Source organism: Euleptes europaea, chromosome 13 (assembly GCF_029931775.1).
Source record: "Euleptes europaea isolate rEulEur1 chromosome 13, rEulEur1.hap1, whole genome shotgun sequence".
NCBI lineage: Eukaryota > Metazoa > Chordata > Lepidosauria > Squamata > Sphaerodactylidae > Euleptes > Euleptes europaea.
In genome coordinates, this window is record NC_079324.1 from 62,832,004 (window position 1) to 62,846,098 (window position 14,095).

The window sequence follows — 14,095 nt, forward strand, 5'->3', positions numbered from 1 at the left end:
ACTTTGCATAGTTTGTGGAAAGCCAGGGGAGTAGGAGCCTTCCTGACCTCAGGCAATGCTGACTCTATGACCTTAGACAGATCATGAGAGGGAGGGCATCTTGGCCATCTTCTGGGCATGGAGTAGGGGTCCCTGGGGGTGGGAGGTAGTTGTGAATTTCCTGCATTGTGCAGTTGGTTGGACTAGATGACCCTGGTGGTCCCTTCCAACTCTATAGTATAACGTATCAGTCGAGAGCTCGCTTGGTGCAACTGCGGAAGTCGGATCTCGGGTTGCGATCCAGTAAATCTACTGTCGCAACAAGCCTGTCGTTCCCTCGAAGTGCCACAAGGCGCCTTTGTGCCGTTGTCGTCATGATCTCCTAGGGCTGTATAGTGCTACGGGGGAAAACAGCCACATAAATACTTCCGGTTTCCATTCGGACGCCGCCACGTGCGGAGTTCGAGCCTTATGCGAGCATTAGAGATGATTTACGATAGGAAAGAACGGGAAGTACTTCCCCTAAATCCACGGAATATAGAGGCGGGTGGTGGGGAGAAGAGCGGCTCTTCCTCCAAACCGGGGCTTCCCGCCTATTCTTATTCCGCCCCTCCGAACGTTCGCTTGAGAACCGGCCGTGTTTGTGCGACAGTGACGGAACGTCCGGACGTTCCCTTTGACGCCGACGCGGCGCGCGCACGCGCACAACGAGCGCTCTCCTCCTCCCAACGCAGCCTCGTTCCTCCACGGCCGCGCAACACGCACGGGGGGGGGGGGAGAAGGAGGCGGGGCGAGGTCTGGGCGTCGCGATCCCATGACGCGCAAGGGCCTGCGACGTGTTGCTCTGTGTGGCTCCCAGGCCCGAATGCGGCTGGGCCGGGGTCGGTTCTGACTCTCCGTCCGGCGAAGGGGCCTCATGTAAGGGAGCCGGAGACGGGCCGAGGTGGGAAGATGACCTCGAGGAGGTGAGGACGAGAGGGCAGGGAGGGCCAGGCCCCGCCCCTTCGCTGCTCCCCCTCCGTTGCTATGGAAACGGATGGGGGGGCCTAATCAGCAGGGTCTGTTGGGGGGGGGCTTCCCTCCCCTTGTGCCGAGCAGCCGGAGGGGTGGGGGCAGGAAAGGAGCAGCGGGTTTGCCTGCCTGGTTTGGGATGCAGTGAAAGATTCACCCCTTCCAAAGTGGTGATAGGAGGAATCTTCCGCCCTCCCACCTGCGGAACTCTCTGCCACAGGAGAGAGATCACGATGGGTGGCCGTGTTAGTCTGTCTGCAGCAGTAGAAAAGAGCAAGAGTCCGGGAGCACCTTAAAGACTCTTACTCTTTTCTACTTTCACAGGAGAGTTAGCAATAGAGGAGGAAGTGATAGTGAATATTAACTTATTTACATTATTTATAGTTCTACTTTCTCACTGGGACTCAAAGCAGATGACACAGAGTCAGTCAATGCGGTCGACCAATGGGACGCTCAGTAAACAATGCAATAGGATTGGGGTTGTAGAACCAACCAGAAGTCTAAAAACTGAGCAGAAGCTAAGCATGCGTTGACGTCTCATTAAAATGATGCAAAATCCCACAGTAGGATCCTAGTTTCAGCAAGCTGTACACAGTAGTAGAGGCCACAGTCTCTAATAATTTGTCCAAGTAACTTTGTGAAGTGTTCAGCATGGCACAACTCTAGCTCCTGCCTAGAAAAGCCCTCTTGAATAGTTTTGCATAGTTTGCAGAAAGCCATGAGAGTGGGAGCCTTCCTGACCTCAGGCAGGTCTTTTTACAAGGTGGGGGCCACAACGGAGAAGGCACCTGCACGGGCAGTTTTGGATTTTGCCCATTTGCAGGTTGGCACCTGCAGAAGACCTTCCTCAGATGAATGAAGCTGTCATGGCGGAGCATAGGAGGAGAGGCGGTCCCGCAGATATGAGGATTCAAGGCCATGAAGAGCTTTGTATGTGATAGCTAATAAGTGAATTGCAACTAATAACAAAGCTCAAGACTATGCATTCTCCTGGACTTAATAGAGATCTGGGATTCTTGTCTCATTACCAATGCTAATTTTGCTATGCCTACTACCCCTCTGCATATCACACCTAACCCAATGACTCCTGCTAATGTCATTCACTTGATTTTGACATTTACATTGCCATTTGTGTGTCTAATTCACTTTACGTAAGATGGACTCACATTCTAGCTGTTTCTAAAGAAGTGAACTGTGGCTCACAAAAGCTCAGACCCTGCCAGAAATTTTGTTAGACTTTAAGGTGCTACTGGACTCCTACTCTTTTGTACTAAATTGAGCCAGTGGAGTGCCTGCAGGATGGGAGTAATAGGCATGCTCCCAATAATATGCAGCTCCTGATAATAGCTGAGCTGCGGCATTCTGCACCAACTGGAGCATGTCTGAAAGAATGTGATGCTGCCACCTAAGGCACACGGGGGGCAGGTCAGTGCCTCCATGGGAGACCTGGTGAGGGGCTGGGGGAGGCAGGGAAGGGAATCTGCTTGCCTGTCTTTCTCACTTGAAGAAGAAGAGTTGCTTTTTATATGGCGACTTTCTCTATCTTTTAAGGAGAATCAAGCCGGCTTACAATCACCTTCCCTTTCCCTCCCCACAACAGACACACTGTGAGGTAGGTGGGGCTGAGAGAACTGTCACTAGCCCAAGGTCACCCAACTAGCTTCATGTAGAGGAGTGGGGAAACAAATCCAGTTTACCAGATTAGCCTCTGCCACTCATGTGGAGGAATGGGGAATCAAACCCAGTTCTCCAGATCATAGTCCACTTCTCCAAACTTGGTAGAAAGGTCATCTCACCCAAGATGACCGGAGGCATAGGCCACCTTGGAGTTGATGAATGGAACTCCTTTTTCCAAGATTTTTTTTAAAAGAGAGAGGCATTGACAGGGAGGAGGAAGGAAAGGGCAGGTGTTAGTCCTGGTGAACAGGCCCCGGGTGTCCTTAAGAGGTCTGTAATGCAGCAGCCTCACAGGTCTGAGTTTGGTGAGTGTTTAGAGAACTCCTGGCATCCTATGCTCTGCCATGGAAGCTTTGCTCTTCTGAGCAGAACTTTTTGCAGGTGCTAGCCTGCAAGTGGACATACAATCATAGAATCATTGAGTTGGAAGCTTCCATAAAAGCCATCTAGTCCAACCCCTTGCTTAATGTGAGATCAGCCAAGAGCATCCCTGACAAGTGGACAAAATCAACAACTGCCAGCACTCTGTTGTGGCCCCCAATTTATGGCCCCCAACTTATGGAATGGCCTGCCTGAGGAGGTCATGAAAGCTCCCATTCTCCTGGTTTTCCCCAAAGTATGCAAACCTGAATTATTCAAGCAGGAATAGAGTTGCACTGTACTAAATGATTCACAAAGTTGATTGGATAAATTATTTGGGACTTTGGTCTATACTACTGTGAATGTAATTTTGCGTCATTTAATATGTCATGTTAATGCTTATACTTTGATTCAGTTCTGTTTTTATACTTCTGGTTGGTTCTACAACCCTAATGCTATTGCACTGTTTATTGAATGTCCCATCCTGTCGATTGTATTGACTACGTGTAATCTGCCTTGAGTCCAAGTGTGAAAGGTGGCCTGTAAATAAAAATTATTGCCTTCATGACCTGCTTGTTGGGCTTCCTAGAAGCATTTGGTTGGCTGCTCTTGGGAACAAGATGCCTTTGGCCTGACCTAGCAAGGCAGTCTTAGGGCTTGTTGCATGGGAATCTGGAGCCACACCACCTGCTTCTGAATGAGATTTGTGGTTTTCAGATCCCTTCTCTTAATCTTCCTGCCTCTCCTCCTTTAGAGTTGTCTTCTCTTGTTTCAGGGAAGTCTCCCTTTATCTTTTCAACTGCAGTATACGGTACTTATTAAAGTTTTGTTTTCGGCTTCCCTGCTGCAGCAATTATGCTTTGAACAGCTGCAAGACAGGCAAAAATCCAACAGAGGATACTTTTCCTGTCATTGCCTTGCTGCCTGCTATGCCACAGCTAAAGGGACAGAGAGGCCTGTTTGTGAGGCCGAAGGAGGTCATATGTTTGTGTGTAGTGTTTATTACCATAAGAAACAGTAGAGAGTATCTGTTGTTTGTAAGGTCAGTGACTAAAGTTAATATTAACAATGGAATAGTTTTGGAGTGATTTCCTGTCCTTGCTTTGAAGCTCTATTTTTCCCATTTCTTCCTTATAATGGGTTAGATCCCATGGCTCGGACAACTGGACTTTTTCCCAGTGCAAAGAGCCTTCCCCGTTGCAAGAGGCTCATGCAGCGGGGGAGGGAGCCTTTTGTCAGGCAGAAAACACCACTGTTAGCAGAATGAATCTTTAGGATCCAGCCCTTTCAGGATTGAGCAATAATACAGTTCATTTGCTTTTTAAAATGTGCAGTCGACTCATTATTCTTATGTGATGATTCAGAAATGTATTCATTTCATATGTTAGTCCAGAAATCCCAAAGATAAGTCTTATCTTTCTTGAAAAGTATTGTCCCCCCCCCCGCCCCCGTCCACATCAGAGTATGTGTTAGTTTTATCAGCAGTGTTCCATATTCTCTGATCCTATTTTCAGCTGTATCTGATGAAGGGAGATTTGACTCTTGGAAGCTTATACCCTGAAAATCTTGTTGATCTCTAAGGTGATATTGGACTCGAATCTAGATGTTCTACTGCAGACCAACATGGCTACCCTCTAAACCGATTTTCAACTGTGTTATAATTTGAAATCTATATAAATATTGTCTCTGTTCTAGCACGCCTGCTAGATCAGAGGTCCTAGCAGGATGTCATATTGAAGCTGCTTAATGCAGAAGCGGGCCATTGGTCCACCTAGCTCAGTGTAATCTGTGTTGATCGATGTGGGCAATAATCATTCTCCACAGTCTCCGGCAGAGAGGGGTCTTTCCCAGCTACTGCTGGCCGAGGGCCTTTAACTGGAGATACTGGGGACTGAAGAATTGAACATGAGTATTTCCGTGTGCAAGCAGGGGCCGTGCCATTGAACCGTGGCTTATGTTTGCAGCCGTGTCTTAAAAGTCCTAGTTTTTATTGCAATCCTACTGTTGTTTTTTTAACCTTCCCCATATTTGTAGTGTAAAATTGGAAGTGTCTGTGTAACCTACCCAGAATCCATGAGTTGGGGTAGGATATATACCGCACAAGTGCCTAAAGGTTCCAAGCGTGGTTGTTCCGATCACACGTCTCCGGAACCACTTCTTGGCCCACCACTGACTCAAGACACCCCCGGATCCTTCTATTTCAAGCTCTTGACAAAATGTGTCTTCCCACTTCAAGCCAAATATATCCAGAGGACCAGATTGCTGCAAATAGTGCAGCAACCTTGGGCAGCCCAGGTGGGGGCTTCTGGGGGCTCTTTTCTTCCTCCCAGTTCCTTTGGACCATGTGGGTCCAAAAGCAAACTTTTAAAAATTAGTGAATGATCTCTGCTTTTGTGATGCTTCCTTTGCATCCTGTGCATACAAGGCTAAGCTCTGCAGAGCGCAGGTTTGTTGGGTTTTTCAGAACTTGCGTTTTAAGCATCTGCATTAGAAAACTTATCCTGAATTCTGGCTATGGGTGGCGGAAGGCCAGAGGGGAGGGGGACAAGGAGGAGGACAAGGAGGAGGCAAGTGAGAAGTTATTTGCGAGCTGTTTTCCCAGCTGTGCTGACCCCTTCCTGGAGCAGTAAAGTGCAGAGCCCAGGAGAGGGTGAGAAGCTGGTTTTCCATCTTCTCAAAGCTATCTATCTTCTTGAAGAACTGCTTGTCAGCTTTTGCAGAAACCTCGGGTTCTAGGCATGCCCACTGGAGATGGCTTGCTTGGAGGAAATGGCAGAGTCCTCTGTCTTTGCTGGCATGGGCTGTGAGACTGTGACCTTCACTTTGAATGGGGATAAAGACTGTAAGGAACAGGGTAGGCCTATAGAACAATTCCACACACAGGAGCTGTGTAACAGCTTTTTTGGGACCAAACAAAATACAGCAAGTTTTTCTGGTCTTCCTCAGAACTTGGGATGGAATTTTCCAAAGGAAGAGAACAGGAGCTGCTCTGATCTTTCTGCTACATTTGCGCAGCGCCAGCCTTGGCAGGGATGTGTATCCTTCCTTGCAGTGCAATCCTGGCATGTAGCGTGGCATTCCTTCTCATGGGCAAAAAATTTCATGTGAGGGAAAGTAAAAAGCTGTTTCTTATTCTCCATTTCAATATCCAGCTTCCCACTCGCCCATATTGCATGTTCAGGATACTAGCTTTTGGAAAATTTTCAACATTTTATACCTCTGCTTTTGATAGGTCATAAGATAGCTGACAATAAGAGTGTAAACCTCATAAGCAGAATCACAGGACAGTGTGTGTGAGAGAGAGGGGGAAGAAGAAGAGTTGGTTTTTTAATACGTGGTCTTTCTCCACCACTTAAGGAAGAATCAAACCGGCTTACAATCACCTTCCCTTCCCTTCCCTACAACAGACACCCTGTGAGGTAGGTGGGGCTGAGAGAGTGTGACTAGCCCAAGGTCAACATAACAATCCATAACAAAAAGAAAGCAATAAAGAAGCTCAAATTTAATTTTAAAAAATAACTTACAAACCCAGCAGAGCTGGTTGCCTGCTTGGACACCCAAACCCATCGGAACTGTTCTTCCCTGTTGCACAGGTACTGCTATCCACAGCTGGCAAAACAGCCCACCACAAATGCCCCCCTGAAGACCTGGCAAAACAGCACGCCCTTTGAAAGCAACAGCTGGTAGAACTAACTTGCTCTCACATGTACACTTATGATGATTGTGATACGCTTGATACGAGGCTCCTTATGAAAAGGGTGTTGCTTATGTCTTTTATTTATCTATTTAAAACATTTTAATGTATTTTTTAACCTTTTAGCCCACGTGCCCTGGCTAAGGCCGGGGTCAGGGTGCATAACATCAATAAAATCCCAGTTCCTTCCTTTAGGTTGGTAACATGGCTGTGGTGTCCTGGCTAATGCTGTAAAAATACATTCATTAATTCATTCAATCCCATCTATTGAAGCTCCAGGTTGCTTACAATATAGATAAAATACATCAAATAAAATACATCAAATCCATAAAACCCAAAACTTAAAATCACAGTTTAGCACTGCTAATAAATCTAATGAGGTCCTAAATAAAACTGTCTTCAACTACTTCCTCAAGACCAGAAGGGACAGGGGGTTCAGATTCCAGCATGATAGTCTTTATGTGGCTTCTGGAAGAGTGCCTGCTCACGTATGACCTTGTTCTGTGTGTCCGTTACCTTTGGGTGTAGATGCCTATTGGGGATGGGGCCTTCTCTATGGTGACACCTTGTTCCTAGAACTGCCTCCTCACGTATGTTTGCCTGGTACCTGCCTTGCTGAGTTCTGGGTGCCAGGTAAAACCCACCCAGGTCTTTAGGGGGACATTTGTCTCTGACTGTTGCTGTCCTCATCTTGCTGATGTTCCTGGTTTGTGTTGTTTTACGGGTGGCTTACTTAGGGTTTTGATGAATCTTTGAATTATTATTGTAAGCTTCGCTAAGAACCCTGCATGTTAGTTGGCAGGTTTCATATATATTTAATCAGTGTATGTAAATCCACACTTCCAATAATAACTCCTTAGGCTTTTCAGGAATCTTGACTTTTCATTGTGGGGTGGGAAGCGTAGCTTGAGCCAAAATGTTGGCATAATTAACCAGATTTCTAATAATAAACTGGAGGAGGCTGACACCGTATTGGGACCAAGGGCAGTCCGTCTGGAGGCCTCTGCCGGCCGGTTTCTATATTCATCCCTGGAAGCGATGGCTGGCTGTGGGTGGCCAAAACCAGGCAGATATATGGAGGGCCATTGCATCCGAGCGAGGCATTGCTATGCCGGGGTGGGAAGGCACTTCTGTATTCTGCCAGCTCTGTCACTCCGGAGGGATTCTCCAGCCCGTAAAGCTGCTCCTGGCAGGGGTATCTTTCTGGTTGCCTTCTGCTGCTGATTGACGTGCTGTCAGGAAGCATGAGGTTGTATATGACTTCCTGGTCTGTCTTTTTCTCTACCGTACCTGCGGGGCCTTCCAAGGGTTCCTCCCCGAATAAAAATGGTAGTATCTCAAGGAGGGAGAGGGAGCTTTTCAGACAGCCCCCCCCCCAAGATCATCTGCATATTCATCTTGATAGGATCTGTGAGTAGCAATTTACATGGTCACCTGGGGTAAGGCTAGGTCCCCGCCAAGTGACTTAGGTGGTGACAGCTGATTGGACTTCCTTCTGCTGATTTCTCTCATTTCCTGCAGCCTGGCTTCTAAAATGCATTTCCGTTTTTTTTGTGGGGCGACTTTTCTAGATGGTTTCACCCAAATATCACTGGAGTGGAGGCGGAAAACCTGCTCCTGACACGCGGAGTCGATGGCAGCTTTCTGGCTCGGCCTAGCAAAAGCAACCCTGGAGACTTCACTCTTTCCGTTCGGTAAGTCACTTGCGTGTTACGAGGGCTTACTTTCCACTGGAGTCCAAAGTTAACCTGAGCCAAATTTTATGACCTTCATAGGGAGCTGGAGGTAAATTCTCTTGCAGTTAGTGGGGTTGGCTTGACTTGGAAGCCTGCTGCTCTTGGCTTCCTCCTTACAAGTGTGTGGTTTTCTGTGGAAAACCTGAAGCTGAGAAGGTTGAAAAGCACATCCCCCTTCCAAGTTTTTTGGAGCCCTGATCCATTGTCTTTGGTGCACATGTGAACGGCTTATGCCTTTTGTGTGCTGAGTTGGATAGGCAGATGGTTCACGCTCCTCCTTTGTTGGCAGCATAGCAGAGACCCCAGGAAGCCCCAAGAGGGGTAATCTCTGAGATGACTCCTGTTCGCTGGAAGAAGGAGAGCCTGCACCTTCCTGGGCCTTGACCATTTCTCCCTTCCCCCCATAGGCTGGATCTGGTGGATCAGGAGCCTTCCCCTGCTTCAAGAGGTCTTGCAGCAGAGGAAGGTTCCTTCTTTTCAGAGGAAAGTGCTTCTGCTAGCGGGACAGACCCACAGGATGAGGCCTGCTGTCTCAATTTGGGATGCCTTCTCCTTGGGGTGGGGCCCTTTCTCTCCCGATTTCCACTTCCTCTGTAAAGAACCATGCCAGCTGCCAAGATGGCAGAGTGTAGAGGGTGGCAGGGAGTGTTGTGTGGTGGAGCACCACAGGACTTGGCAATATTTGAGCAAGCGTTTGGGTCTGTCATTACTTCCACGGCTTTCTGTGTTGACCCTGCTGTGCTTACAGGCCTTGGATTCTCGGTGTGTGTGTGTGAGTGGTAGGGGAAGAAGAAGTGTTGGTTTTAATATGCCGATTTTCTCTACCTTTTAAGGAGAATCAAACCAGCTTACAATCACCTTCCCTTCCTCTCCCCACAACAGACACCCTGTGAGGTAGGTGGGGCTGAGAGAGTTCAGGGAGAACGGTATGTAGCCCAAGATCACCGTTGGCTTCATGTGTAGGAGTGGGGGAACCAACCCGGTCCACCAGATTAGAGTCTCGCTCATGTGGAGGAGAGAAGAATCAAACCCAGTTCTCCAGATTAGAGTCCACTGCTCCTAACCACTACTCTGGTAGAAGGGTGGAAGAAAATCTGTTATCTCTCTGCTCCAAAATCACTTGTGTGTTGGCAAAATTGGCTTCAGTTGTCTTCAAGAGTGCATCTAGTTGCAGTTTGAGCCACATGCCCATGCAATCCGAGACGAGAGGGCGCAGCACCAAGTTGGAGCTCGTCCATTTGGAGCTCGTCCCCCGCCAAAGCGCTGCCGCCACCAGACAGAAGTGAGCACACTTTCTGTTTGGGAGAAAAGCGGAAGCTCGAGGCCGGCAGGACATGAGTCAGGTTTGCCCTTTGTCTTTCTCCTACGTGTCCGGGCACCGATGCCACCAGGCGGAATGGAGCCGTCACCCACATCAAGATCCAGAACACCGGCGACTACTATGACCTGTATGGAGGGGAGAAGTTTGCCACCTTGGCAGAGCTGGTCCAGTACTACATGGAACACCACGGGCAGCTCAAAGAGAAGAATGGGGATGTGATCGAGCTCAAGTACCCACTCAACTGTGCCGACCCCACTTCGGAAAGGTGAGGTGCGTGAGTGGGGCGGAGGCGTGGCCAGGCCAAGTGAGACTGGCCCAGCCCACCCGGAAGTTCTGGGCGCAGCCAGGATAGGGGCCCATGTCTTGAAACTACTCTCAGAGGAGTCTGCCCATTGCATCTGTGCATGAGTCATTTCTCTTTGCAATCAGGATGGGCTTCTCTGAGGCTTCGTGAGTCTTACTCTCGTACGCTCTAGAAAGCAAACCACTTGACTAGAAGAATTAAGCGCTGCCAGCAGTTTATTTTTTTTTAAATTAAACGGTCTGATGTCTGATGTCTATCAGAAATGAGAGAAATATTGTTCTGACCATGACCTCACCCTGGCTTGGGGGAGAGGTGCTGTGGCTGGGTGGCAGAGCTCCTGTGTTGCATGCAGATATTTCCAGATTCAGTCTCCAGCAGAAAAGGTACTGCAGATTTTTTGGGGGGCAGCTTGAGACTCTGGAGAGCTGCTGTCAGAGGAGCTGGTACTGAGCAAACGGACCACTTGGCTGGTTTGACTTAAGGCGGCTCCGTACGTTTGGGTGGCGGGAGCTGGCACAGGTGATCCACGGGGCAGCCAGAAGCTGCCACCCTCCTCCTTTTCTGGTCTTTCTGAAGGTGGTTCCACGGGCACCTTTCTGGGAAAGAAGCAGAGAAGCTTTTAACAGAAAAAGGGAAACATGGGAGCTTCCTTGTCCGTGAGAGCCAGAGCCACCCCGGAGACTTTGTCCTTTCTGTCCGGACGGGGGACGATAAAGGAGAGAGCAATGATGGGAAATCAAAAGTGACACATGTCATGATCCGGTGCCAGGTAAAGGAGGGACGGATGCACTCAAAATTTCAGGTGGGAGGTGGGGGGGCCGGTGTAGGGAAGCATTCTTTCTCGAGATCAAGAGTCGGGAATTCCCCTGGCTGCAGGCCTTGGTGCCCTGCCTCTCTACTGTCAGGATAAAAGCTGATGTGTTTGCATTACGTGGCTAACGTATGCCCTCGGTTCTTCCGAAGGACCTGAAGTATGACGTTGGAGGAGGGGAGAAGTTTGATTCCTTGACCGACCTAGTCGAGCACTATAAGAAGAACCCCATGGTGGAAACCTTGGGCACAGTCCTTCAGCTGAAGCAGGTGAGAAGCATGCTCCAGGCTGGCGGGCGATCTCTTGCAGCACCTGTCAGAGAGCAGGTGCGATGCGGGCATGCTCTCGTTCAGTGGGCAAGCGCTTTCTTGCCCTACCTCCTCAGATCTTCAGCCCTTGCTGATGCAAGCAATCCATGGCTTGTCGGCAGCTCTCTTGAGAAGGATATAGGATGAAGGGTGGGTGTTGAAGTGAGAGAGGAGTAGGAAGTGAGGATCCTGGAAAGGCAGCATCCGGAAAAATGTCGGAGAGGCCCCAAGGAGGGGAAGAAGCTGGCTCAGCATGTGCTGGAGGGTCTCCCTGTGGGATGAGTGCATGAAGCTGCCTTTCACTGTCAGGCCAGGGGTCCATCTGCCTATACTATGTCTGTCTTGAATGGGTGCAGTTTTCCAAGGCCTTAGGCTGAGAAGGGTCTCTGGAGATCTTTTCAGATTGTGGTGCTTGGGGATAAACTTAGGGGCCTCTGGGGAGAAAAGCGGGGTAAAAGTTTTCTAAATAAAAAAATGTGCTCCGCTATCCTGCTTATGGTGGGATGAAGAACTGTGGGCCCCATCTCAGGCTCATGAGAGTTGATGGGGTGTGTGTGATTCCTGGGAACTTTGGTGCTTGGTCACATGACCAGTTCCGCTTATGGTTCATGAGCATCAAAGTTTGGCCTCTCCTGTTGAAGAGCAACGGCATTCCTGAAGTGTCCTTCAGCTGCTCCGGCATAATGCTTCCCTCCTTCTGTTAAACGAGACTCTCGCAATCAAGTAGGGACCGTGGAAAAGGGAAGCAGGCATTCTTGTTGCTTCTCTGCGGGTTTGGGGGAGGGGGTGGAAGGAGCCAGCTTGAGGGGTGAGGCAGCAGCTCAAGTCAGAGAGACCAGTTGCAGTCCTCTCAAAAAGGCAGTCTGGGCCCGGCATGTCCTCCAGAATCAGGCGGCAGAGCGAGGAGCAGAGGTTGGAAGGTGGTGGAGAGGTAGGGATGGGCAGCGACCGATCACAGCGGTGGGGGAGGAGCAATGCAAAGAGCTCGTTGAGCTACCTGGGCCTCTCTGCCTTGCCATAGGGGTGAAGAGCCACTTCTGAACGGCATGCTTGTGACTCAAGGAGACTGCCTGCTTTTGGGGGCTTGGCAGAATTAACCAGGCGCTCTGTCTCCTCCCCCCGACAGCCCCTCAATACCACCCGCATCAATGCAGCAGAAATTGAGAGCAGAGTTCGAGAACTGAGCAAGCTCGCAGAAACAACCGACAAAGTCAAGCAAGGATTCTGGGAAGAATTTGAGGTAATTGGGAGAAATCCGCATACTCCCCCCCAGGTATTCGTAAAGGGGGGGGGCCTTCCATGCAGCTCAGTGTCTGTTCAGGCAGTCCCCCTCTGAGTTGTATGTGGAAATGTTGCTTGTTTCATTTTCTTCATGCCAGCCAGGGAGCGGTTTCTTTGGTTACTATTTCGTTCTCGTAATTCTCCTTAGTAATTATTTCCCATCGATTTCAATGGAAGACTCCCCTCCTTTTCTTGGCTACGTACCTTTGTAGTTTTCCATTCAAATTGAAATTCAGCATTGGGGTGTGTGTGTGCAGTGTTCCTCAAGGACACCCACGTTGGCAAATTTCAGACAGACAGAATGGAGGGGCCCCCTTAAAGGCCGGACTCCAAACAGTAACACAGACCGCACTGCAGCTGCTGAGCACAGAGGACAGTAGCACGAGGGTCAGGCAGCCAGACAAGGCCATGGCCTTTGGTTGCACAAGGGCGAGTCGTCAGTGGCAGCAGGACCCCGAGTTAAATTTGAGTGAGAGGGGGGATCAGGTTTGGAGACGGCAGTGGTGCATTTGGCCCAGTGTGGCAGGCACTGCGATGAGAGAGGAAGAGAAAATCCCATCCCGTATCCTTCAGGACTGGAATCCCTCACGCATTTTGTAAACCTGGTGGCTGCAGTTTGTAGTCAGTCAGGAAAGCCAGACCCTCTCTCCCCCCCCCGCATAGGAAATGCTGGGCTCTTCCTGTTCCTTCATCAAGAAATTTTATTAGATGCTGAGATTGCAATATCAAAAGAGCTCTGAGTAAAATAAAAGAAAACCATGGGGTTTTTCATTATAGTCTGTTTTGTTTTGTTTTATGTTCATTACAATAATTATGAAACGCCCAATTTTCGTAATTACTGTAGTTAACTAAAGATAACGCATGAGAGCAGAGCAGGAAACCAGCTTTTGGGTGCTGTGTAATTCTGCCAAGGGGCCGCCAGGGGGAGGCGTGAGACCGCTGGATCTCTCTGGCACTTCTGCTCCAAAAGGGCTGTTTGCACAGTGCAGAAATCTGGCTGGATGAATGGATTTCTGCAGCAAAACCAGAATCTGAATATTGCTAAGAAGGCAGCTTATGAAGCCGGCCGAGTGCAGAGACGTTAAAGGAGGCCTGCACGGCTTGCGATCCATCAAGGCCAGGCTAGACACACCCCCGCCCCCCACCTTGCCATGTGGGGTGGCTTCTGGCCCTCTGTATTGCAGTCCCAAGAAGCCTTTGAGTCAGGGGTGAGCAAATTTTTTTTCTGGCTTGAAAACCACAGCTGGGTCTTTGCCTCCTTTGGAGGACTGAGAGTGGGATTCTAGCTCTTCCTGTTGCCGACGCTCGAAATGGCAAGAGCTGGCATCCCTCTCAGAGGGGGTACAGAGTCCAAATAGCCCCCCTCTGTTGCTGCAGGGGCTCGAGTCATTTAACACTTTCTGCGAAGTCTCCTCCCACTTGCTCGGCATCGCTGCAGTCCACAGGGCTGATGCCCTTGAGATATTGCTAAGCGGATCCAGGGCCAGAAGAAATACCCCTGTTGGCCAGGGTGTCGTTTGCCCACCTCTGCTCTAGGCACGTCTTGCCTCTTTGGGAAGAAGTCTGCTATCACCATGCTGCATATTCTGCTGGTTTCTGGACCGGAGCCCTCC

At 49.5% G+C, this 14,095-nt stretch overlaps 1 protein-coding gene across 1 annotated transcript in view; it reads left to right on the plus strand.

Annotated features, from left to right (window-relative positions):
- Positions 1-790: 790 nt before the first annotated feature.
- Positions 791-14,095, plus strand: part of PTPN11 (protein tyrosine phosphatase non-receptor type 11) — a 29,133-nt gene continuing 15,828 nt past the window's right edge. The window contains exons 1-6 of the mRNA XM_056859365.1: positions 791-944; positions 8,293-8,415; positions 9,849-10,043; positions 10,659-10,851; positions 11,046-11,162; positions 12,328-12,441. Coding sequence (XP_056715343.1) covers positions 931-944; positions 8,293-8,415; positions 9,849-10,043; positions 10,659-10,851; positions 11,046-11,162; positions 12,328-12,441 — 756 coding nt within the window. The 5' untranslated portion in view covers positions 791-930. The remainder of the gene's footprint in view (positions 945-8,292; positions 8,416-9,848; positions 10,044-10,658; positions 10,852-11,045; positions 11,163-12,327; positions 12,442-14,095) is intronic.